The sequence below is a fragment of the Podarcis gaigeae genome (assembly GCF_964106915.1).
Source record: "Podarcis gaigeae genome assembly, chromosome: 17".
Taxonomy (NCBI): domain Eukaryota; kingdom Metazoa; phylum Chordata; class Lepidosauria; order Squamata; family Lacertidae; genus Podarcis; species Podarcis gaigeae.
Genome location: NC_139694.1, coordinates 36,352,076 through 36,378,729, shown reverse-complemented (window position 1 = coordinate 36,378,729; position 26,654 = coordinate 36,352,076). Strand labels below are relative to the sequence as shown.

Sequence of the window (26,654 nt, the reverse complement as noted above, 5' to 3'; positions counted from 1 at the left end):
CAAGGGTGACTACCGTCTGCTTCTGCCTCTTCTTAATTTTGACCACCCATTCCTTTTGCAGGTACAGGTATCAAACTCACAAACCTTTGCTGCAATAGCAGGGATTACATCAATGGTAGTTAACTACACCACTTAAACAGCTGTAAGTTGTAGAACAGAACCTGTCAAATAGTACTGGGGCTTTTGTGAGATGATAATGTCAAGATGAAGCAAAGGAATCCATGTTTAAGATTTGGTACCCTGTAAGGGGTGGCGCTGTGGGTTAAACCCCAGAGCCTTGGGCTTGCCAACCAGAAGGTCGGTGGTTCGAATCCCCACGACGGGGTGAGCTCCCGTTGTTCAGTCCCTGCTCCTGCCAACCTAGCAGTTCAAAATCACGTCAAAGTGCAAGTAGATAAATAGGTACCACTCCAGCGGGAAGGTAAACGGTGTTTCAGTGCGCTGCTCTGGTTTTGCCAGAAGTGGCTTAGTCATGCTAGCCACATGACCCGGAAGCTATCTGCGGACAAACGCCGGCTCCCTTGGCCAGTAAAGCAAGATGAGAGCCACAACCCCAGAGTCGTCCGCAACTGGACTTAACTGTCAGGGGTCCCTTTACCCTTTACCCAACTCAACGGGCCTTTTGATCTATTCACAATCAAGGGAAGGTGCAATGTTCCTTCTCTCCCCTTGCCTTTAATGCACATTTATAGATGTAGCAGTGACTCTAACCTGCATGGAACCCAGGAGCATAATTGTTCCATTTTATAAAATTCTGAAATATAGCTTTTATGGTATGTATTCTGAGCATCTACATACAATCTGGCATGGAGTTTGTATCTTGAGCATCTGAGTTTTCGGGGGTGGGGCAATGGAACAAGTTTCTAGTCCACATGGTTGCAGAGGAAGAGGACTGGACTGAACAGGAATTCCACTGGTCTTGAATAGGCAGAGCTTCAGTTCACTGCACGGCTCCCATTGATCACTCTGCATGCCTATAGTTTCCTGCCCCTCGGCCATCCAGCCCTCCTCTCCCTGTCCTTTTATTCTTTCTGCAAAAATCCCTAAGCCTTTGAAAAGCGAGGTCTTGGAAACAGGGCCAGCCCAAGACATTTTGGCACCTGACGCAAACCACAAAATTGTGTGCCCCCCACCTGCCAGGGAAGAACAGGCGAGTGAAGACTTACATCAGGAACAAGGAGGGATTTAAGTTCCACTTTGGGAACAAGGAGAGAGTGCAGTGGCAGCAACAGCAGGCGATGTACAGTGGTACCTCTGGTTGCGAACAGGGTCCGTTCCGGAGGCCCGTTTGCAACGTGAGCAGAACGCAACCCACGTCCGTGGGTCACGATTTGCCACTTCTGCGCATGCACGTGACATCATTTTGCACGTCTGCTCATGCGCAAGCGGTAAAACCCAGAAGTAACCCTTTCTAGTACTTCTGGGTCGCTGGGGGACGCAACCTGAAAATGCTCAGCCTGAAGCAAACGTAACATGAGGTATGACTGTATTCCTTGGAGGTTGGATCTGTTGTCCCTGTGGATCCTGCCACCTGAGGCAGCTGCCTCACCTTGTCTCATGGGTGGGCCGGCCCTACTTGGAAACGCAGGTACCATAACCTGCTTAATCTGCATACCCTGCCCTCCCCTCAGAGACAGCGAAGGGGAGACAACAGAAACCCACATACAGTTTAGAAGAGACCATGATTACAATCAACCAATCATCAGACTTTACTGAAGAAAGAGCCCATAATCCCAACAAAAACCAGGGATGCCATGACAGCAGCCGGTGCAGTTCTGAGAGTCAGCCGCAAGGGAGCAAAAGGAGCTAATAAGAGAGCATGCATGGGGAGAATGTGGGGCAACAGCTCTAACATAAAACAATCACATTTTAAATCATACAAGGAGGAGAAAGGGTGCTGCAACTTCCACAACTGGTCATTAAAGGGAGCCCCAAGATGGGCAGCAATTCCCCAGGGGGGTGGGGGATGTTGTGTCCCCAAACCATCATGAAATGGGGGCAGAAGGAAAGAAGGAAGTCTAAAACCAAAAGCAAGACCACCTCTGTGTGTTTGGGCCACCTTTCCCAGCAGCCCCTTTCCATGTGGGACCTGATTTTCTTCCTTTTGTGAGGGCATTGGGTCAGGGCCTGCCACGGCGTGGCAGAACACAGTATGGCCTGCCCAGAGGCCCCTTCCCTCCGTAAGTGTCCCGAGAGGGGGGAAAGGGGCCAGCCAGCGTGTCCAGGGGTGCACAAGCCCGGGACGGCATCCGACTTCCTTGAAGGAGACGAGGTCTGCTGGTTCCGCCTCTCCTTCCTGGACTTCTGCCCCGTCTCCTCAAGTCGGCACCGAGGTCGCAGCTCAGCTGATGAGGCGGTAGAAGACCCAGGAGGCGAAGGTTGCCCAGTGGCTGGCCCAGCTCAGCTCGGACCATTTGTGAATGGTGTAGGACATCCCATAGCCCTGCAGGGTAAGGAGAGAAAGTTCTTACAAATGTAAGCTTAACACAGACAAAGGAGGAGGTGCTGAAAGGGAGGGAGACTCCAGGCAAGCAGGTTTAGCTGCCCGCCCCCCAATGCATCACAATCTTTCTCCAGCAATCAGTGGGCCCAGCCTATGCCACAGAATGGCATTTTATTTTCTTTTTCAAATAATAGCATAATTTGTAAGTAGATCACAGCCGGTCTTTTTATACTGTGAGTAGATCGCAGTTTCTTGGGAGCTGGATGTGCCTGTCCTAAAGTATGCTCAATAAACACACGACGTAACTGGCTGTAGTAAAGGTAAAGGGACCCCTGACCATTAGGTCCAGTCGTGGCCGACTCTGGGGTTGCGGCGATCATCTCGCTTTATTGGCCGAGGGAGCCAGCGTACAGCTTCCAGGTCATGTGGCCAGCAGGACTAAGCCGCTTCTGGCAAACCAGAGCAGCGCACAGAAACACCGTTTACCTTCCCACCGGAGCGGTACCTATTTATCTACTTGCACTTTGACGTGCTTTCAAACTGCTAGGTGGACAGGAGCAGGTAGCGAGCAATGGAAGCTCACCCCGTCGCGGGATTCGAACCGCCAACCTTCTGATCGGCAAGTCCTAGGCTCTGTGGTTTAACCCACAGCGCCACCCGCGTCCCGCATAACCGGCTGTACTTTTGAATAAATAAGGTATACTATTCATTTTATCAAATTATAGATTCCAACCGAAGTCTCATAAAGTTCATGAACTGACTAGAGAATGAACTGATCCACTGGGTCTTCTGCTTTTTTTGTTGAACTTTATGAGACTTCTGTTGGAATCTACAATTTGATATAATGAATAGTATCCCTTATTAATTCAAAAGTACAGCTGGTTACGTCTTGTGTGTTTATTGAGTATGTTTCACCTAACCGTAGGTTTGTTGTTGTTGTCCTAAAGTATGGCCACCACAACTGCCCAATGAGTCTGGGCTTTGCCTCTTTTACCTGCTCTTCCACGGAGTCATCTGCATCCATGTCAAATAACGAGCCGAGGTAGGACAAGTGGAAAATGGCGAGCGCTCCAAAGAGCAGGTTGAGGAGGTAAACCCAAAGACTCTGCAGGAGAAGAAGAAGAAGTGGAGGATCAGTCCAGGTGCACCCAACCAGGAATCACTCTGCTATAACCAGCAGGGATGGAACCAAGCGAGGAGTAACGAGCACACTTGGCATGTTCAGCTGCACCCACCCCCATCCTAAAAAAGGAACGCAGGAGGCAGAGCAGAAAAGACATGGATCACGTTCGCAACCCGAGTGTCCACTCGGAAAAACAATCTCTCAAAGGACTGTTGATGGCATTTTACCATTGTACTGTGGAGAGTGTATTAACTTATGGTCTCTGTGTGTCGTTTGGGGGCTACACAGTCAGGGAAAAAACTATGCTGTCCAGGGTTGTAAAGCGGAGAGAATTACTGGGTGCACGCTTCCCACCTTGGATCAAATCTATGCTTCCTGGTGCCATAAGAAAGGTGCAGAGATAGCGCAGGATAGTGCACACCCCAGAAATGATCTCTTTCAGCTTCTGCCTTCTGGAAGAAGGTACAGGGTTATAAAGACTAGGACTGAGAAACAGTTTCTATCCAAATGCGATTTTGGTTTGAAAAGCAGTGTAAGGAGTCTCTATGGAGTATATTGTAGTTAAAAATAGGGTAACAGAGTTTTTAGGGGGCTAACCAGGTTGGGATAACAGGCTTGTTGGTTTTTGAATGTCTTGTGTAGATTTTTCAATTTCGTTGTTCTGTATGGGACAATGACAATAAAGATTATCGTATCATCACTGTATATATTGAGCTGCCAGACCATTGGTGTGGCGGCATAAAGGGGCGCCCGTAGATCCTCAGAACCCTAGGCCCATCTCACCGTGTTGTGGCGATGTGAACACCCTGGCGGGCACCTCTTGGAGAGTATGCAGGCATCAAAGATGACAGCGAGCCTCTTCCGGAGAACTAGGCAGAAAGAAAGCGGTGGTCCCAGTAAGTTAGCGAAAATGTATAGAACTAACTCAAATCTCTGTTGGAAATGTAAGGAAAGAGGGCACCTTTTAACATACACAGTGGAATTGTAAAAAGACAAAGGAATTCTGGGAAATGATATATAATTAATTTTTTAAAAATAACTTTTTTTGAAAGACCAGGCATTTTAGGTGCATGTTCATGTACGTGACTACAGCTGCAAGGATGTTGATTGCCCAGTGATGGAAAGAAGACAAGATACTGACAAAGTCGGAATGGAGGATGAAATTACTTGACTATGCAGAGATTGCAAGACTGACAGGGAAAAACAGAAATCAGGAAGATCAAAACTTCAATAGACAATAGGACAAATATAGATAGTACTTAAAAGAACAGTGTAAACACTTGAACTCTTTGGCAGGCTTTGAATGACTTGCAATGTTACATACACTTTGGATATCATGGAGAACTGTAATTAGGATGAACTATAATATGCAGTTGATTAAGATACTTAAAGGACCCACGGAGGCGAGGTGGGAAGTCCTAAGATTTGGAAGAATCTTGCTTTATTTTAGATTTTATTGAAAAATGTTAATCGTGATTTATTTTGTAAAACCAATAAAAATTATTGAAAGAAAGAAAGAAAGAAGTGGTTGCATGTGAGAGGCTGTGCTCAAGAACTGTATTTGCTGCTTAAAGCCTAAATACTGGTTTTAGGATCATGGCTTGTTAACTGATTGTGGTTTATTCAAAGCACGGTTTCCTGTATTTGGATTAAACCGATCACTGTGGTTTGTTACATACGGCAAAAGAAAGCTTTGAATGCCATCCCCGCAAGTGCAAAGGAGGGACCAAGGGGAGGAGGGGGCAAGCATGTAACAAACCATGACCTGTCTTTATGTCTGAACTGGGCCAATTTCTGGGCCAAGGCTAGATGGAGATAAAGAACCACCCGAATTTGGTCCCAGCCAAAGAAAAGAGGGAACTCACCGTGTTCAATGTAAGTGATAAACCCCAGAGAGAGCAGCACAGCCGCCAGGTGAAAGCTCAGCCCCTGGGAAGGAAGAGGAAGAGAGACAGTTCTTTAATGGAACAGCAATCTCAGGACAGGAGGTGCATCTTGCTTGCATTCTTGAAGAAAACTAACAGCTTTTTAAGGGTCTCCGCCTCCCAAAAAGAGGTCTAATGAAGCAAAGACAAATGGCAGTTCTGGACCCCAATGCAATAGTGCCCACTCCCCTGAAGTCTTGCTGATTGCAAGAAGCTCTTTTTGGGGGGTCTCAGAAGGGAGGATGGGACACAGGTGGCGCTGTGGGTTAAACCACAGAGCCTAGGACTTGCTGATCAGAAGCTCGGCAGTTCGAATCCCCACGACAGGGTGAACTCCCATTGTTCGGTCCCTGCTCCTGCCCACCTACCAGTTCGAAAGCACTCCAAAAGTGCAAGTAGATAAATAGGTACCGCTCCAGAGGGAACGTAAATGGTGTTTCCATGCACTGCTCTGGTTTGCCAGAAGCGGCTTAGTCATGCTGGCTACATGATCTGGAAGCTGTACGCCGGCTCCCTCGGTACAATAAAGCGAGATGAGCACCACAACTCCAGAGTCGGCCACGACTGGACCTGATGGTCAGGTGTTCCTTTACAAGGGAGGAGCAGAATCTCTTCTGGGCTGGCAAAGTCATGCGGAGTCTTTTTTAGTAGAGATCAGGGAATTCAGGGCAGCTGCCAGTGGGCCCTCCCATCTGCAGCTCTCCCTCCTGTTGCAGCTACAGAGTGATGTTGCTTCAGCAAAGAGCTGAAGCCTTAAGGCAGCTGGCAAGACCTATACAGTGGTACCTCGGGTTACAGACTCCGCTAACGCAGAAATAGTACCTCGGGTTGAGAACTTTGCTTCAGGATGAGAACAGAAATCGTGCTCCGGTGGCACGACAGCAGCAGGAGGCCCCATTAGCTAAAGTGGTGCTTCAGGTTAAGAACAGCTTCAGGTTAAGAATGGATCTCCAGAACGAATTAAGTTCTTAACCCGAGGTACCACTGTACTGCAGTTAGCCTTGAGCTCTTGAAGGTCTGCTTCTACAATCGCTGGCTTCTATATGGGGCTGGAGATGACCAGAGATCTGAGCTCAAGGAAGGTAAACAGGCCCTGTCCTTTCAATGGGAGGCGACAGAAGGCCCTCAAGGTTCCTCTCAGTGGATCAGCCTATCTCATAGACATCTGCGTCTTCCTTACGGCTTGGCAGGGGATCACAATACCTCTTTTCCATATATAGCCCTTAGAGCACCCTGGAGCTGTTACCTGCTGCCATTTCCACCTCTGCCTGGCAGCCATTTGGTGCATATTAGGAAAGAAACAGATGAAGGCCAATAGGTTTGAGGGATCATCAGGCCAGTCCTGCCTTGCAGCAGGGCAAAGCAACCAGAGGCGGGGTGAAACACTGCCAAAATGCCTGGGGACTAGTCCATGTGATTGTGAGCTGCCTTGCTGCCTCTTACAGGTATAAAGATGGGGCACAAATGTTTGAGATAAACAAATCAGTACATGTTTCATCATGACAGGGTGTGACCAAGGAACAGGAGATAGCGACTTCTGTAAAGGGATACTCACATGTAGGAGGGCACTAGCTGCATAGGTTACAATGATTGCTGAGAAGGTGCCCAGTTTCAGGGAGTTCTTGAAGACATCTGGAAACAGGCAGAGAAAGTTAGTGATCGGACAGAAAGTTCTGCTTCCACTGGATGCCCTGGCCAGCTTTTCCCCACCTCAACTGAGATGCAGTAAAAGGCATTTGCTTCGAGCTACTACATTTATCTGTTCCAGGCACTCGGCCAATGAGTTTCAAAGTATTTTCTGGAAGCTGCCACTCCTCTTCTTCCCACATAGCACTGGATTGACGGGAATCTCATACCTGGCCAGTTCTAGGGCATGACGCCTCCACAGACTTAAGAATCTGAACAGCCTTGCTGTTTGAGATTAATTTTGAGGGAAAGGAAAATGTGGCTCTTCCCAATCTTGCTGGACTACAACTCCTATCACCCCTGACCACTAGTCATGCTGGCCGAGGCTGATGGCATTTGGAGTCCAACAATATCTGGAGAGTACACGTTCGCTATGTATCTTGTTTCAGCATTCTGTTCCCAGTACTGGCCACCTGGACACTTTTGGGACGCCTTCCCTTTGTCATTTAACCATATCATATGGAAATCATAGGTAGACTGCCTCCTAACATGGAAGCTCCATTTAGCCATCCTGCCAAGCAGCTTTGGATGGCCTCATCCTCCACAAATCTGTTCAGACTATTTTAAATCCATCACATTTCATGGTAGAGAAACTCCACAGGTTAATCACACCTTGTGTGAAAAAGTACTTCCTTTTTCGTTAGCCCAGAACCTACTTAAAAGGGGCTCCTTTACCTCTTGACTAGTGAGAGGAAAAGAGATTTGGATCTGTCGAAATGCCCAGCATTGGATGAGAAGATAACTTAGTCCATTTCAGGGCTCACAGATCTGAAATCTTTTCCCCACTCCCCAATCTGCACGTGTGTATCAACCCTACTATATTATCTCAAGTCTACCCCCAGGATTTGTAAATACTTAGAGCAATAGAGAGAGGAGTTCTGGGTATTCTACATCCCCCTTCCCAGTAGTAAGAGGGGGGTGAAGACAATGGGAGACCCAAGAACCTAACTATGCTGGGAAACATCTTCTGAGGGGGCCACAGGTTCCCCATCCCTGCCGTAAGGGATCACTGACCTCCCTTCCTCAGGGAGCCATTGTCAGGGGCGAGTCAGACACAGATGCCCAAGGCTGAGGGTCCTCATGCAGCCTGTTTCTAAGGCTCCACATAACTAACACAGCAGGTGTACACATCCTTACAGGAATTCAGCCAGCGGGACATGGGCAGGTTCCAGCTGGTGACAACCTCCACCATGGAACGGGGCAGCTCCACATTCAATGGGCGAGACACTGTCAGATCCCTGGAAGGAGGAGGGAATAAAATCGTTATGAAGGCCAGAAATCAGGAAGCATTTTTTGATAGGGATTTGCCAAGAAAAACAAAGAATTTATTTATGTATGCTACAACAGCGGCAAGAGTCTTGATTGCACAAGGATGGAAGAATGAGGAAATCCCAACGAAAGAACAATGGCAAGAAAAACTGATGAACTATGCAGAGCTGGCTAAATTGACATACAAATTGTGTGACGACAACTGACTTTAAGGAAGAATGGGAGCTTTTCACAAATTATCTAAAAAAACAAAATGAACTGGACTCCTTGGCAGGTTTTGAATAAACATCCGCAAATTTATTAGGTGAACATATGATAGACAAAATAAAGATATGTACAATTTTATAATATGCAGAGAGCAATATGTGCAAAGAAATCAGAGAGGGGAGATGAGGGAAGTTTTCGGTGGGAGCGAGAGGGAGGGATGGGGGGGGAAGGGGAAAAATAATGTAATTGATTAAATGGATTGATAATTTGTTATGTTGAAATTGTTCAATAAAAATAAAAATAAAAATAAATAAATAAAATTTATTTTAAAAAAGAAAACAGGAAGGGGGGATCTTTGGATTCATGGCCAGAAGTCCCACTGAATTCAACGGAGCTTAACTCCCAGGTAAGTACAGTTCAGATTGCAGACTAAATTCAACTGAGTCTGAATCGAAGCCATTATTATTAATAACTACCCACCAAGAAACAAACCAGGGAGGGGGGAACCTTCCCACATTTAACACATTTGCAAAAAATATTCCAGCATAAAAGTTACTTTGACACCTGTTTTCTGATTTGCCTATTTGTGGGATTTAAGGAGGTTTACATTTTTAGGTACAGTACCCTAGGCACGCACACCCCTCTCCGCCCCCCCTTGCAACAACACTCACCATTTCAGGTTGTCTTTCTCCTCCGTGAAGCCAGACCCTGCCAACGTGGCCGTTGTTTCGGACAGGAAGCCCACAAAATAGTTGCTGAAGTGGAAGGAGCTAGCGCTCTCGTAAGCCCGAAGCCAGCTACGTTGCAACAGCAAGACACAAGGATGTAAGAACACTCCCGCTGGATCAGGACAAAGGCCTCTCTGTCCTCACAGTGGCCAACCAGATGCCTATGAGAAGCCTACAAGCAGGTGATTCCCAGAAACAGGTGTTCACGGGCATACTGCCTCTGACAGCGGAACACAGCCTTATTCCCTCATGAATTGGTTTAATCCTTTTCTAAAGCCATCTAATTCCACGGTGCTGTATGAAGAAGTGCTCTCTTTATTTTATTTAGATAGGCGGAACAATTAAAACACCAAGAAGTAAAAACCAGGTAATAGAAAAAACAACACAATGGAACTACAATTAGTATCCTAGATACTATGGAACAGCACTGCAGGGCTGCAAAGAACACGTTGCCGTATTTTTCGCTCCATAAAACGCACCTAGCTTTTAGAGGAGGAAAGGGAGAAAGCCCCAGTTTTTTGAGGATCAGCTCAAAGTTGTGCAGCTTCTTTTACAAAGGGGAAAAATCCTGTTTTTATGGGGTTCGACTCAGTTCTGCAGCTTCTTTAGGAAAGGACAGGGAGCCGTTGCTACAGTTTCCAGACAGATAATCTGACTATCAGCCAGTCACTTGTCACTGGGGAAAGTAACAGCCTCCGTCTGCAGAACATTCAACAATGGAGGCCTGGGCAAGGGGGCGGGGCCAGAAAGTGAGCCACCGATCGACCACACATTCGCTCCATAAGACGCACAGACATTTCCCCTTACTTTTTAGGAGGAAAAAAGTGTGTCTTACGGAGTGAAAAATACGGTATGTATAGGGTATACAGTCAAACCTCAATTCCCGAACAGCTCTGTTTTGGAACGTTTTGACTCCCAAACGCAGAAAACGTGGAAGTAAATGCTCCGGTTTCAAAAGTTTTTTGAAAGCTGAACATCCGATGTGGCTTCCGCTGAGTGCAGGAAGCTCTTGCAACCAATTGGAAGCTGCAGCTCGGTTGTCGAACATTTCGGAAGCTGACTAGGCTTCTGGAACGGATTCCATTCAACAACCAAGGTTTGACTGTACTTGTCTTTGTAGGTGGTCACAGTCCCAAATAAAATGCCTCTCAAAGCTGGGTTTTGAGAGAGGAGGTCCGACTTAGCTATCCTTACAACCAATAAACACCAGAAGAGGCCACCAGGTACCTTTGACTCAAGAACCCTTAGCGAGACCCTTACACCAGCAAACCTGACACACTTTGCCCAGCAACCCTCCAAAGCAAAGGGAGAATGAGAACTCCAAGGAGAGGTGATTTCCAGCTTAATAGCCACTTTAAAAAAGAAAAAAGGCTAAGTTCTTCATAGATCATCTGTTTCGTACTTGATGAAAAGACAGACAACAGAGGCAGAGCTGGGTCTGAGAGAATAAGCTGCAGAAACAATCACCAAGATTTCCTGAAAAACGCAGGTCCGAAAAGCTACCACTACTAGGCACAACTACCATCTGTGGTAGTCCATGCCCAATATGCAGCAACCCCACTAGCATCATCAGAAATCCTTTGTACTTTACAATAAAGAAACTGTTGGGAATCTGTGTACGTACAGCTACTCACACAGAGTCAATTAAGGTTTGGCAGACAGCCAGAAAGTCATGTGAAGGAGTAAGTCTGCCTGGTGATAACAGAGACATGGAGGTAGCTCCCTGATTGGTCAAGCTCTCTCAAGGGAGTGATAATTAATGGTCTACTAACTGGAATGTGTTAGTTCAGGAGTTCAGTGTTCAGAGTTCTGTGTCAGTGTAGGAGTTGTGAGTCGTGTCAGAGAGAGCTAGCAAAAGATCTGTGTTCTGTTCCTGTAAACAGTCCACTGTATATAATAAACACCTAACTACAAGTTCCTGGTTCCTGCTTCGTCTATCCTGTCTGCAGCCAAGTTGCCAATTGCTTCTGTGGATTCTGCGTTTACTCTGCTAGGTCTGGCTAAGGTCCTGCAACTAGTCTGAAAGTTGCGAAACACCAATAGGTTTTACCAATAGAAACCACCCCTTTCAAGTTTCCAGACAAGCTCATACAAATGTGCTCATAAAAGGTGAGCATTCTGAGCGGGCCTTACGTTTTAAGGACAAGTGCACTAAAAGATTGAATTTGCACCATTTGAAAACTGCTCACCGGAGTGCCAATGAGCTTCAGGCACGGCTGCTCATTCATTGCCCTCTAACCGATCCAAAACACGGAAGAAACTCTTGACTGCCCAATGACCAAAGTGACCACTCTCAAAAATAGGTTGAAAACGAGGGTGTTCTCCAAATGGAGTAAAAAGAGAGGGTGTTGGAGCCAAGACTTTGACGGAGCCCCTCCAGATTTTGAATGTTGTTCCATAAAATGGATTTTCTATCAATTGCAGCCTCTCCAGGGTGAGCTTCAGAAAGGGATCTGAGCGATCAGCTATGCCACCTTTGAAGATCAAGTGTGTATCCACTCCTTATATAATTGCGGGCGAGCAATGGGGGTTGATGACATAAGATTGGCGGAATAGATGCCTCGCCCCCCCCCCAAAGGGCCAGATTATAAGAAATGTTTCATAATAAAGGGCAGTAATGCAGTGTGAGGTGGCAGTAAAAAATGGGGACAGTTAAACTATATACGAAACGCAAACGGAAAACCCCTGCTAGGGTAAACATAAACTAGGACATTAAAAGAATATAAAGAGAGGGCCTTGATGGATATCACTCGGTGGCTCTGTTCTCTTTCTTAGCTCCTGGGGGGGGGGCTGTTGCAGTCCAAAGGTTCTTGCTTTTAGAGCGCTCCTTCTGCTGTTCCCAGGGCAAGGAAAACAGACATGCACAAACATAATGTTTTATTGTGTTCTTTATCCTAGCTGTTGTCAGCTGGGATCAGATTCTTGCAGCCCTTCTGGGACTTCCAGGCGTACTTTGGATAGTAGCACACCTGCATCTCTTAGGGTAGGTGCAGCATAGAATTTATCTTTATGCCGGGAAGACAGCTTGAAAGGGAAGCCCCCTCCCACTTAATACCCCCTTTTGCAGCAGTAATGGGTCTAAAACCCTGTTGCCGCCTTAACTTTAATCTTGAAAAATCAGAATTGTGCTCTCCCCATATTTCATCATGTGAACATTTATGCACACCTTCAAGTACCGCTCCTTTAACTTTAGAATCATAGCACTAAGTCCTGTGTTTGGCTGCCCTGTGAGCCCCCCAGCCTGATAAACCTGTTCAATGTCTAGAGAAGTCACATTGACTGGTAATTTCAAGTCAGTGAGCCAAAGACAGAGGTCCATCCCCTGCCCCCTGAGAAGATCCTGGGATCTGATCCTGGGATCCGTACCCTATGCACTACTGCTCCTCCAGACGTAAGTGCAAATCTTAAGTCACAATTTTTCGTTTCTCCATTTTTCTTAGGTGACAGGTGTTCATGCCAAAAATCTCCCTAGCAGTTTTAGTAATCCCAAACAATCATTCTTGATTCACGGAGAATTTCTGGTTAGTAGAGACAAGAGCTACATGCAGGTCAGCAGATAACTCCTAGCATCACAGTTCTGATCCCTCTGATGGGGTTAACTCTGCAAAATGGAGATTTGAAGCCTTTCTCGGCTCAATGCCAATTGCATTCCCTCTATGAGCCAACCATCCTGGAATAATACTAGTTTGGAATAACTGCTACTTGATGTGTTAAAGGAGCTCTCAAGGGCAGGGCGTAAAAGAGCTAGACAACCATCTTGCTTGGTATGAAGACACGCCACATCAATCCTGAAACTTGCAACATTCGGCTTCCCTGGCTCGGAGCTCCCATATTATTACAGAGGAAGCAAAACTTCTCCCGGTTCACTTTCTCCCCACTGTGCCTGAAGTTCTACACTTCTACCCTGTCCTGCTGACTTACTCGCCTTTCCTCTAAACAAAATACCCCCCCCCCCAATGTTGTAACCTCCCCTCCCTACAGGAGCTGCTCCAACCCCTTGAGTATTTTGATTGCCTGCCTTAGAAGCCAGTGAACCTCTGCAAACCCACACGGTGGGTAAGAGAAGAAACAGATGCCCCATGAAGACTCACCTCACCATGGTGCTCCTGGCAGAAGCAAGGAGAGAAAGAACATGGCAGGAGCGAGAAACAGAGAGGAAAGAATAAAGATATCAGTAGATAGTGGGGCATTGAGGTGTTCCATATAGACTGAACCACAGAACTATAAAAAAAGCCACAGAGAGACATGGCTGGCAGTGCCGATATGCTGAAGATTTCAGTTGTATTTTGGACAGCGTTGGTTTGCATTGAACAAAGCCAGGCTTGTGGGTATTGTATAATATGATAGTGTGCAAGTGCAGAAATTTCATTAACAGCTCTTTCATTAACATCTGCATGACAAACTTGTCAAACAGAAGGCGCTTTCTTCCTCTGTGACAGGAAAAGGCAGGAGCCCTGGCTTAAAAACATAATACAGTGGTACCTGGGGTTACATACGCTTCAGGTTACAGACTCGGCTAACCTAGAAATAGTACCTCGGGTTAAGAACATTGCTTCAGGATGAGAACAGAAATCGCACAGCGGTGTGGCGGCAGCAGCGGGAGGCCCCATTAGCTAACGTGGTGCTTCAGGTTAAGAACAGTTTCAGGTTAAGAACAGACCTCCGGAACGAATAACCAGAGGTACCACTGTACTTGCCTCACTGGATCAGAATAAGCTTCCCATTTCTCATTGTGGCCTCCTAGACACTTCTTAGAAGCTCACAAAGAACAGCATAAAAGGCAGGGGTGTGCCAGAGGGGCTATAGCCCTGGACGTGGATTTTTGAGGGCATGGGAAGCAGGTGCCCCCAGGGCAGCGGGGCGTTCTTCTCTCGGCGGCGGAGGAACCAACCCTCAGGGAGAGGAGCACTGGGCTGGGCCTCACTGGGGGCTCTGGCATGGGGGGGCACTGGGTTCATGCCTGCCCTGGGCACCATGAAGTCACACAACGCTGCTGCATAAATCTGCTGGCCACACGCTGTTGTTTGATGCCAGCATTTGGTACTTTAAAGGCAGACTGCCTTTACAGACGGAGGGTCTTCCATTGAGCTAAGTGCCTTTGTAGGTTGTGATTAAGGTTCTGGCACAAGTGCAGACTGGGCCTCGCTGCACAGAAAGAAGTGGAGTGCTCAAGGCATGGAATAAGTCACACTACACAAGACTTGGGGAAAGAAAGCCAAGCCTTACTTCAAAGCCACCAGGTGACACAGACCTAAGCAGGGCGAATTGGTGAAGACCACAGAAATGTCAAGCAAAGCAGCCACAAGTGGCACTGACAAGACAAGGACAGCAGACCGGACACAGGCCAAGACACAGTGAGCACAATGAAAGCGAGTCAATGAGGATACGTCGGTTGCTGGGCCTCACAGAGAAAAAACAAACCATGTCTGGAACATGGCGAACAGACTGAGGGAGCCATGACCCCACGGTGCCTCCCGTCAAGAGACAGAACAAATGGGTTGCCACTGATGGAAGCCACAAAAGACAGGTGAAGGTTAAGAATGCAGCTGTGCAATGAGTGAGATGATGCAGCCCGGCAGCCAGAGAGATGCGCTGGGGGGGGGGTGTTACCTGCTTCTGCGCTTCCTGTGGCAAGTAGCACGATCCCAACAGAGAGAGGACCGGGAGGGAGAGGGTAGAGGAAAGGAAGCAAAAGAACCGCAGAAGAGAAAGAGAAATAAAATGAGCTCATCAGGCTTTCGGACATTCCAAATAATATTTAAAATACCTGCCCTTGAATGCTCTTACACTGTTTAACTATGTGGCAGGAAAAGGTTTGATAAAGAGCTGCTTCTCCCAGTATGGATGGAAAAGGCCACAACTGCTGAAATTCTTCTCCCTGGCCCAGCATCCACTGAATTCAAGGAAGTGCAACTGTTAAATGCCTCAATATTCCTGGGATCCTCTCTTCGTTCACTGTACCAATGCAAAATTTTAACACAGAAGAACTGGAAAGGGCAACTGGAACGAGAGGCTCCACAACAGGGCTTCACTTTCAAAAACCCTGCACACCAAAAACCAACCACTTAGCCCACTTAACTGGCAGCCACTTTTGATAGGCTCTTCCTTCACAGATTTGTTCAAACCACTTTTGGCCCACCGCATTTCATGGCAGAGAAACTCCATAGTTGATTGTGCCTTGTGTGAAGAAGTACCGTACTTTTCCGTTATAAGACGCCCCCTATTTTGAGGGACTCAGATTTAAGAAAATGAGGGGAGATGGCACAGAGTTGTTGAGGTTTTTTTTTTTTTTTGCAAAGGATTACCCAGGGTTGTTGAGCTTTTTAAGTGGGGATTGCCGAAAGTCGCTCACCCGCACACGTCGCCAAATCTGCCTCCCGTCTGTCCCATCACTGGCAGAAGCTGCTAATCGCCCACCCAACAGTCAGAGCATCAGCCAATCAACACCACCCATTGACACAGCAACCAATAACATGCACAATAGCTGCTGACAGCTGCAGCAGCAACCAATCAAACATCCACCCTATGATGACCCCCACTTTTTAGCATGATTTTAAAAGAGAAAAAATATAGTCTTATACACGGAAAAGTACGGTACTGTTTCTGCAGCGTCAGTCTTAAAACGGGATCCTGCAGCAACATCGGGAGGGCCACAGGTTCCTCACACCCACAGTCAAGGGCCACAGCACCCTTATCTGTTACGGTTATTCCAAGGCCCAATAACTATCCCAAGTTGAAGATACCAGGCACTTCTCAGAGCCCCAGCATGGGGGATCTGTGTGGCTCTCCAGAGGTTGTGAAACACAACTCCAATCATCCTCAACCACTGGCCTCCTGGGAGCTGATGCCATTCAACAACTAGACCAGAGCTTTCCAAACTTTTCATGTTGGTGACACATTTTTGAGACATGCATCATTTTGCGACACAGTAATTTGGTTTTACTAGCAAACCAGAGGTTAAACTAATCCTTTCCAGTCCTGTGGGGAGTGTTTGTGTGACACACCTACACACATCAGCTGGAAAGCTCTCAACTAGAGGGCCACAGGTTCATTACTTCTGTCCTAGTTGCCAAATGGCTTGTGGATGTGAAAGCAATTCTGTCAGGGCCTTAAAGGAAGAGGCTGGAAGCCCTTCTGAACTGTATAGCCAGCAGCAGAATTGCTGCTGGTCGGAGTTTAGAGTAGCTCATCCCGTACAAAACATATCCCCCTCTGTCCCCTAGGTGCGAAACAGCATCACAGATGGAAGATAAATGCCATATTTTAGCTCACCAGGCCCAAAGAACAGGGGGTGCAATACTGTTACATCATGAGAACTTTGCCCATAATTGCATTTTGAGAAGCCTCCACAGCAGAAAACATATTAATTAGTCCCCATGTTAATTAACCTAACCCTGGATCAACGAATCCGGAATAGCTTCACCCACAAACACCCACAGAAAGGGGTAGAACAGTCAGCCTTTTCCTTATGTTTTGCCACTCTGATTCCAGTCACAAGGTGGCAAAAGAGTGTTAAAGGGCAGCTAACCTGCATTAAATGACCTGCTATATGGTCAAGGACCATATCCCATATACCCTATTTCACCTTCCTCCTCCCCCCTCCAGTATTCGCAAGAGAGCTTTTCAGTTTTTTTAAGAGCTTAAAGTAAGTGCAATACATCTCTCTGAACGATTCAGAGGCATGGAGGAAGAGAGGAACTCGGGCAATAAAGTGCACTTGCCTTTAAAAACATCCAGGAATTACAAATATACTAGCGCCCACCATTTTATGGGAGCCCTGCTCTACAGCACACTTCCCATCAGGGTTAACCTGGCCTGTGAGGAGACCAAAATCTCCACTAGCTCACTGGCTGGATTCCCTAACAAACCCAATGGGCCAGCTGTAGGGAGCCTGGGGCTGAGGTCAGAGCATCTCTTTGGAGCAACCAACTTACTTCCTGAGTAGCTTGTAGCTGTAGAGGGGTATCAAGTAAGAGAAGAGATAGGGGGCCACACAAGTGGACATGATGAGGCACACAAGGCAGAGGAAGAAGCTCAGGCAGACCTTCTGGAGCCAGGAGAAGCTCTGTAGGAGAGGAAAGAGAGAGAAAGACAAAATACCATCACAGGTGTGTGTCTTTCACACTGTTTTTAGGTCATTATCTCAGTACAAGTAGAAATGAGAGACCCTTTTCATTTCAGCTCATCAGATAAAAGGATGGTGTTGTTGTTGTTGTTATAAGGCTGGTGTTGTTGTTGTGGTTGTGGTGGTTGTTGATATACTGCCCTATTCCCAGAGAACTCAAGGCGGTCACAGAACAAAATAAAAATGTGTTTGAACAAGGGATGCAGACCCTCCAAGTGTTCCTATTTTCCAGGAAAAGTCTCATATTTACAAAAGCCATCCCAGATTCTGATTTGATCCCAGAATGTCCTGATTTTCCTTACTACATCCTTATTTTCATCAGAGAAATGTTGGAGGGTATGGGTTATCCAACCCCCAAGCCATCTGTTTAGGAAAGTCTTTTTAATGTTTAATTTTTAAAATGTTTTATTTATGCTGGAAGAGCGGCTGGGGCAACCCAGTCAGATGGGCAGGGAGTAATAATAATAATAATAATAATAATAATAATAATAATGATGATGATGGAATAATAATGGAATAGAACGCTTGGGTAGGTTGGATGTGGGTTTCCAATATTCAAAGATGGTGCCCTTTTACTGAACCCCCAGCTAACCAGGCCCTGTTCCCTATACTGTGCCAGGAATAAACACACGATAGGGAGTTCACCATTTTTCTGCTTTCCACGGCCTGCTGGTAGGTGCGGAAGCGGAACCAGGGTCCAAAGATGACAGTCCCAATGAAGTAGATATATCCCATGAACTCTACTGGGGAGGGGATGGCTGGCACCTCGCCCCGGTCCAGATCAAAGCCCAACGACACGGCCTTCATTGCCACAATCATCTGGGCACCTGGTGGGAGAGAGCAGACAGACACGCAGTAGAGATTCTGTGCTTCAGTGCTTGCCGGTAACCTATGGACCTCACTGCCCAAGATGTGACACGACTTTTGAAAAAGTATCAGGCAAATGGAGAAAAGATATCCCCAAGGTAATAGTCCACGGTGGCTGAATGGGACCGCCAAATAGAGGGGAATGTAATTCCTTTTAATGGAAAATTCAAGTGCTGTGTGCCAAGAGGATTGTAGACAAAACAGAGCCACTGAGAAACAAGGAGGAGCTATTGGCAGCCAAACTCAAGAGTCGAAGAAGTACTATATATTTCAAAACCCTAAAGAGAACCCACCTCTGCAAAAAAAAACAAACAAAAAAAAACGAACCCAATGGGAGCCAAACATGTTGTGTTAGCCACAGAATGTAGAAAAGATAAATGGAACACACAGGGATATGAGATAATACTACTACTACTACTACTAATAATAATAATATAATACTAATACTAATACTAATAATAATAATAATTTATTTATTTATACCCCGCCCTCCCCGGCCAAAGCCAGGCTCAGGGCAGCTAACACCAGTAAAATTACAGTAAAAACATAAGTGGGCGGGGGGGAACCAATTTAAAATACAGGTTAAAATGCAATTTATAATGCAGCCTCATTTAAAAGTAGCCCATAGATCAAAACCGTAAGTGCGGGGGGGGGGGGGTAAGGGTCAGACTGAGTCCAAACCAAAGGCCAGGTGGAACAGCTCTGTCTTGCAGGCCTTGCGGAAAGATGTCAAGTCCCGCAGGGCCCTAGTCTCTTGTGATAGAGCGTTCCACCAAGTCGGGGCCAGTACTGAAAAGGCCCTGGCCCTAGCTGAGACCAATCTAACCACTGTCCAACTGGAGACCTCCAAAATGTTGTCATTTGTGGACCTTAAGGTCCTCCGCGGGGCAAACCAGGAGAGGCGGTCCCGTAGGTACGTGGGTCCTAGGCCGCATAGGGCTTTAAAGGTCAAAACCAGCACCTTAAACCTGACCCTGTACTCCACCAGGAGCCAGTGCAGTTGGTAAAGCACTGGATGAATGTGATCCCGCAGCAAGGATCCCGTAAGGAGCCTCGCCGCGGCATTCTGCACCTGCTGGAGTTTCTGGGTCAGCTTCAAGGGCAGCCCCGCGTGGGGCGAGTTACAATAATCAAGCCTGGAGGTGACCATCGCGTGGATCACTGTGGCCAGATCAGGGTGAGAAAGGTAAGGGACCAACTGCTCTGCCTGGAGGAAACACCTGGCTTATCCCGCCGCCCCATCTAATCTATGAAAAAGAACCGGCTTCCCTTTGAGACCCAGTCAGGGCCAAATCCCAGAAGCCCTGGCTGCCTCACAGTCCCATCGGTTCCATTCCCCCTTCCTAAAACCAGGCACAGAATCTGGGTATCCTCCTTGCTCAGAACTCCCTATTATCTGTTCCCTGCAAAGTGATAAATATGAACGCTGCACTTGGAGCAACCTTTAAGTTTTTGGAAAGGAAGCACATTACACACACACACACAAACACATTGACTAGCCCCAGCAAGCTCCAATGTCTTATCCCACGACACCCCAAGGCTTGATCTGGGACTAGAAAGAGAAGATCCACAAAACACTCACCTCTCATCTTATGCCAGCTCACAGTGTCCACCATGTGTATCTCCCTGCAAAAAGGAAGGGCGGGGGAAGAAGGGGAGAAGGTCAAAGATGGGAAATGGTTATGATCCCTCAGGTGGCGCAATGGGTCCGTATGTCTGGCTGTGAACCAGAAGGTTGGTGGTTCGAGCCAACCCAGGGACAGCTGTGGGCTGGATTCCTGCATTGTACGGGGTTGGACTAGATCAGGGGTCAGCAAACTTTTTCAGCAGGGGGCCGGTCCACTGTCCCTCAGACCTTGTGGAGGGCCGGATTATATTTTGGAAAAAAATATGAACCAATTCCTATGCCCCACAAATAACCCAGAGATGCATTTTAAATAAGAGCACACATTCTACTCATGTAAAAACACCAGGCAGGCCCCTCAAATAACCCAGAGATGCATTTTAAATAAAAGGAGAGATTCTACTCGTGTAAAAGCACGCTGATTCCCGAACCATCTGCGAGCTGGATTTAGAAGGCAATTGGGCCGGATCTGGCCCCTGAGCCTTAGTTTGCCTACCCATGGACTAGATGACCCTGAGGAGTCCCTTACAATTCTTTTAATATGTATACAGTGGTGCCCCGCAAGACGGAAAACCCGCTAGACGAAAGGGTTTTCTGTTTTGGAGGTGCTTCGCAAAACGAATTTCCTATGGGCTTGCTTCGCAAGACGAAAATGTCTTGCGAGTTCCTGCGGTTTTTTCCCCCCTTCCCTCCCCCTTTTCTAAGCCGATAAGCCGCTTATCTGCTTATCCGATAAGCCGCTAAAAGCCGATAAGCCACTAAAAGCGCTAATCCGCTAAGCCGTCAATGGGCTTGCTTCGCAAGACGAAAAAACCGCTAGTCAAAAAGACTCGCGGAACGGATTCTTTTCGTCTTGCGAGGCACCACTGTATTAAGTAGTGGTTTCTCCTATCGCCAAGCTGCCAACTTTGCTCCACAGTTGTCTAGATATTCTTAACTTCTGCTACACTCTGCTTCCCATGGACTACTCTCTTCATCCAGTCAACCGCCTAGGACTATAGCAACCTGTGAGCAGCCCTCCCTCCCTGCTCCTCGCCCGCACTCACCCCATGAGCAAGTAGATGAGGATGGTGATGGAGAGGAGGACGCCGCGCTGGGTTGAGTGGCGACACAGGAACAGCACCAGGTAGCACAGGAGGCTGAGGAGGACGACCCAGACCATCTGCAGCTGGAAGAAGTGGTAGAGAGCATAGAAGCCGCTGGCGACTGTGCTCAGGTGCTTGACGTAGGATGGCAGAGCTGCGAGGAGAAGGCCAGAGAGGAAAATGGAGGTCGAGTGGAGAGAGGGTCAGGGGACATAGGAAGCTGCCCACGGCCCCATCTGCACTATATATTTAAAGCAGTATCATAGCACTTCAACGGTCATGGTTTCCCCCAAAGCATTGTGAGAAATGCAGCTTGTTACGAGGTGCAGAATGTTGTCAGGAGACCCCAATTATCCTCCTAGAGCTACAATTTCCAGAGTGGTGTCTCTCTCTCTCTCTATATATATATATGTAATTCATTTTTCTTTTTCATTCATTACATACATCTCAAAGTCTTAAAATTTACTATGAATTCCTTCCTCCCTCCCCTCCTAAGCTTCCCCCAACTTCCACTTCTGGTTTGTTTCTCTTTTCGTCCACTTTGCTACCTCCTAACAGAAAATGTTATGAATAACATAACATCAAACATAAAAGCCTAAAAATAAAAGTAAATACACCATAATATTTTTCTATCTTCTAGACATTTTCTAATACTAATAGTGTGAATGTTTATTTAAATCCTGCCATTAAGTCTATCGACTTTCTTTGTTTCTGCAAGTATAATATAAATGGTTCCCATTCTTTTTCAAAGTCACTGTTGTCTTTTTCTCTAAGTCTGTCTGTCATTTTTGCCAGTTCTGCACAGTTCACCAACTTCTCTTGCCACTGTTCTTTAGTTGGTATTTCTCCAGTCTTCCAATTTTGTGCAATCAACATTCTTGCTGCTGTAGCGGCATCCATAAATAAAGTCCTCTTTTCTTTTGGTATGTCTTGGCCTAAAATACCTAGTAAGAAGGCTTCCGTTGTTGTTGTTTTTTACAAATGTTATTTTCAACGTTTTCTTCAATTCATTATAAAAAGGTAAAAGCCTATTGGGAAATGATATATAATGAATTCCAGAGTGGTTTTAACAGTCAATCCCTATTCCCTGGGAACACTGGGAACTGTAGCTCCGTGAGGGGAATAGGCGCCTCCTAACAACACTCATCACCCTTAACAAACTACTGCTCTCAGGATGCTTTGAGGGAAGCCATGACTATTTAAAGTGGTTTGAAATGGATGGTTTGGAAGGGTCATGGACTGTTTTGTCTATCTGGCCCAGTATTGCCCACTGACATGGACAGCAGCTCTCCACAGTCTCTGGCCTTCCACATCACCAATCCCTGCTCCTTTTAAGTGGGGATTTGAACGTGGAACCTTCTGTGTGCAAATCAGGTGCCCCATCACTGAGCTATGTCCTCTCCCTCAGGATCCCTCCTCCAGACTCCCCAGCTGTGTATTTACCTTGGAAGAGAAAGAAGACACTCAAGAGAAAAGGGAAAAAAACAACAACCAAACCTTTACATCACTTATTTTCATTCGCTTACTTCCTTGACCTCCTCACACCTCCCATTTTTGTATTCTAGTTCAAATAGATATTTCAGCAAATCCTTCCCAACTTTGTTTTTATCTTAGTAATTTATCTTAATATATTGTAGTCTTGCATTCTCTTCTTTCACCAATTCATTTTTACTTAATCCTTTATATCTTTTCTGCTAAAACCACATACTTTTATTCCAACCTCTTTCTAACATGTTTGTTTTATATGTATTGTTCTTTCTTTACCTTTTTTGATTGTTATTTATATTTTTTCTTTTTTTTCTGTAACCTTTTAAAAAAAAATCCTAATAAAAATCTATTTAAAAAAAGAAGAAGAAGAAGACACTCCAGAGTCCCCTCCTGGGTCATTTTACAGTACATATGAAACAGCAGTTGTAAGAATGGTAGGAGCTGTAACTAGAGGGTGAAAGAAAGCTGGGGCTTGCATTAGGACCTGGTAGGCAAAAGCCATTTCGAAAGGGGGACGCTGAAAACAGCAGGTCCACTACAAATAAAGGGAAACGCTTGAGCTTTGGGTGGAGGGAATGACACTTTGGCTCCTCTCTCCCTGAGCATCACTCCCGTCTGCCTGGAACCCCGTCCTCCTCCATTTAATCTCTGCTGTTGCTTCTGGTCCAGGGATGTAGCTTAGCCATGACATTCAGACTGAGAGAGAGCCGTGGTTGTTGCAGCAGGAGGAAAATGAGGCACCGTGTGTGTGCCTAAATCCCCAGCAGGTGACCAATGGGGTGCCATCCAGATGTTTTGGGCTACAGGTCCTATCACCCTTGACTGTTGCCATTAATAATAATAATAAATTTTATTTATACCCCACCCTCCTCAGCCAAGTCTGGGCTCAGGGCAGCTAACACCAGGCAAAAACAATTGATTAAAATACAACTTAAAAACAAGATTAAGTGCAACATTAAAATGCAGCCTCATTTCAGTAGAAACTCAAATCAAAAACTTTTGGGGGATGAAAACATCAAATGTTCGCCAAGGCCAACTATCCAGACTGGTCCTACATGGGCCAGAAAAAAAGCCAGGGAAGTCCCCAAATAGGAGTTCCATCACAGAAGGAGAAAGGAAAAAGGAAAGAGGGGGAGGGGATCAAGTTGATTCCAAGCCAAAGGCCAGGCGGAACAACTCTGTCTTACAGGCCCTGCGGAAAGAAATCCGATCCTGCAGGGCCCTGGTCTCATGAGACAGAGCGTTCCACCAGGCCGGAGCCAGAGATGAAAAGGTCCTGGCTCTGGTTGAGGCTAATCTGACTTCTTTAGGGCCCAGGACCACTAGGGTGTTGCTATTTATGGACCTTAAGGTCCTCCGCGGGGCATACCGGGAGAGGCGATCCCGTAAGTACGAGGGTCCTAGGCAACTGGGATTGCATTTCTTAGTTCATCATAACAATATCTTAAATGATGGAGCATTTTGGTGTAAGAATGCTTTGGCTGTGAACAGGAGTAAGGAACTAGGATCTCCCCAACTCCCATCAGCCTCAGCTAGCATGGCCAGGAACGATGGGAGTTGTAGTCCAACAGCATCTGCAGGGCCACGTGTCCCCCAATTATTGTCAAATCTAGTGGGCGGGGGCATGGAATCCCAAGACTCATTCTCATAACATCAAACCATGGTTTGGCATTACTTCTGAGCAGTCTTCTTTCCACTGTGATGCAATTGCACAAAGCAAGAGACCTGTGGGAAGGTGGATTTAGATGCAGATCATGAGTGAAAGCAATATGGGGTTGTAATGCAGACTTCCTTATGGGTCTGATGAATGCCGTGCCTAAGATTTTCTGCACTTACCCAATCTCCAGAGGAGACGGCACACGAGGCACAAGAGCAGTAGAGTCCAGACCTGCTCAAAGCCTTGCTGAGCAGTAGGCAACACGCAGCCGCTCAGGAGCTGCTGGTAGAACTCTTCCCGGGTGAATGTGGCCATGGCCGCAGCCTGGAAGAAGAAGGAGACAAAGGGATGTCAAGACGGGTAGGTAGCTGAGAAATCCCCTCCCCATAGCTAGTGTGCAAGCTCTAGCACATGTGCCCATCTCCAGAGGCAAGGCCAGGTGGGATTTCCAGGCTGCTGAGATCCATGCCAGCATGCGCTGATTTGGGTACTCAGGTTGTATAGAGTTGCAGAACATGCATACCTGCATTTTACTTTAAGCCTCCACCACTCCCTCTGAACACAGAGCAAGCTAAGGATTAGTTTCAGCACATGCTTACTTCCACAAAAGCTCAGGTAGGGGTGCTGAATCTGCCTAGATCCTGGAATCATCTCATCATGGTGATCCTTCTTAAGTCAAGCAACAGGCACAGCAGGTATGGGCACATTGCACATGTAGCAATGGTGCACAAACCACCCACAAAGCCGTACTGTACTACATTTCTTGCAAGTCCTCTGTTCTGTATTAGCATTAAAGGAGCAGGGGAACCCCCCCCCCTTTAGGCATTCTCTTGGTAGCAGCCCTTAACATGCTTGCAATGGTGGCAAGTTTCACTAAAATCTGTTACTTGCTTGAAAAGGGCAAATACAAAACCTACTAAGGTTGCTTGTGATTTAAGATTAAGCTTCCTCTGCTTGATCACCTGGAAGCAATTCTTCAGGGGTCACAAGGCAGATAGCCGAGTGGTTGTATGCAGGCCTGGTAAAGATAAGAGTAAGGCTACCAGCATATGTTATTCCCAAAGCTCCAAAAAGCTTCCTTTAAGGGCAGGGAAAGGGAGGCAAGAAGCTCTTTAAGGTAAAGGGACCCCTGGGCATTAGGTCCAGTTGTGGCCAACTCTGGGGTTGCGGCGCTCATCTCACTTTATTGGCCAAGGGAGCCAGCGTACAGCTTCTGAGTCACGTGGTCAGCATGACTAAGCCGCTTCTGGCGAACCAGAGCAGCGCACGGAAACGCCATTTACCTTCCCGCCGGAGCGGTACCTATTTATCTACTTGCACTTTGACGTGCTTTCGAACTGCTAGGTTGGCAGGAGCAGGGACTGAGCAACGGGCGCTCACCCTGTCGCGGGGATTTGAACTGCCGACCTTCTGATCAGCAAGTCCTACCTAGGCTCTGTGGTTTAGATCACGGCGCCACCCGCATTTTAGGAAGCTCTTTACTGAACAGCATCTCCACCAAAATATGGACCAATGCCAGAGGTGCCAATTTGAATAAAATATTGAGGGCTCCTGTGACCACGGATGATGGACAAGAAAGGGAAAAAAGAAGGAAGGGAATAGCCAGGTGAATAGTAATATATGGTGCAGCAGAGACGGCCTGTGAGAAATATGTGATGGATGAATAAATGAGTTGAACGGCTGAAAAGTTGCATATGGAGTGATCACGGGTACATAAAGAGAGGCTGCGGCCTATTCGTCAGCCCGCCGGCTGGAAGATCCAGGCAGCGGTTTTGCAGGCCGGGAATTTCCTAGGTGCAGGAAGGAAACGCTGCCTGGGGAAACGCATGGACCACAGACAAAGGAAAACTGGTCGTCGGGATTCGAGAGAAAATCAGATCGGGATCCTCCTGCGCGGAAATCGCTTTCCTTTCCCCCTTCCGGCATGCAACTCTGGGGGAAGCCCTTTCCCCTTCCTGGCTCTCCCCAGGACACACCGGCCCGTTTCCCTGGGGGAGACAGATTCTATCGGGGGGGGGGATCCCCTTAAAAGATGCCCTGACTCCGTGGATCTCGACCTGCCCTCGAGGGATTCACATCTAGGAGGGGGCAAATTCTAGGCGGATTGAGATGCCCTTTCCCTAGCTGCAATGCGGGAGACCCGGGAAGAGGCCCTGGCCCCCCTCCCCCAGCGGGCGCCCTCTCTCCTTTCCGGCCAGATGTTCCCTGCAGCTCCAGCTGCGCTTCTTAAAGAGGCAGCCCCTGGGTCGCGGCGAACTCACCCAGGCGCCTCCTTCCACCACCCTCCTTTTCCAGCTCTCCGGGGACGAGGCGTGTCGGGTTTTCTCCCTTACCCCCACCCCCACCCCCCCAGCTGGAAACTGGGAAAGGAAGGGGAGGTCGGCGCTGGGAAAGAGGAGCAATAATCCCTTTTAAAATTGGAGGCGG

The 26,654-nt window shown here is 47.2% G+C and overlaps 1 protein-coding gene across 2 annotated transcripts; it reads right to left on the bottom strand.

Moving 5' to 3' along the window:
* Positions 1–1,685: 1,685 nt before the first annotated feature.
* On the bottom strand, positions 1,686–26,654 carry PORCN (porcupine O-acyltransferase). 2 transcript variants are annotated; one of them, XM_083719363.1, is made up of 15 exons: positions 26,489–26,618; positions 24,407–24,551; positions 21,044–21,236; positions 19,956–19,999; positions 18,152–18,333; positions 17,316–17,446; positions 14,992–15,006; positions 13,473–13,487; positions 9,325–9,450; positions 8,315–8,415; positions 7,047–7,123; positions 5,432–5,495; positions 4,350–4,435; positions 3,438–3,548; positions 1,686–2,443 (listed from the first exon to the last, which is right to left on the bottom strand). In XM_083719363.1, the coding sequence occupies exons 2-15, from the start codon at positions 24,540–24,542 to the stop codon at positions 2,342–2,344; spliced, it is 1,383 nt and encodes a 460-aa protein (XP_083575489.1). In that variant the 5' UTR covers positions 24,543–24,551; positions 26,489–26,618; the 3' UTR covers positions 1,686–2,341. The 2 variants fall into 2 exon arrangements, with proteins under 2 accessions (XP_083575489.1, XP_083575488.1); XM_083719362.1 differs by lacking the exons at positions 13,473–13,487; positions 14,992–15,006 and having other exon boundaries at positions 26,489–26,654.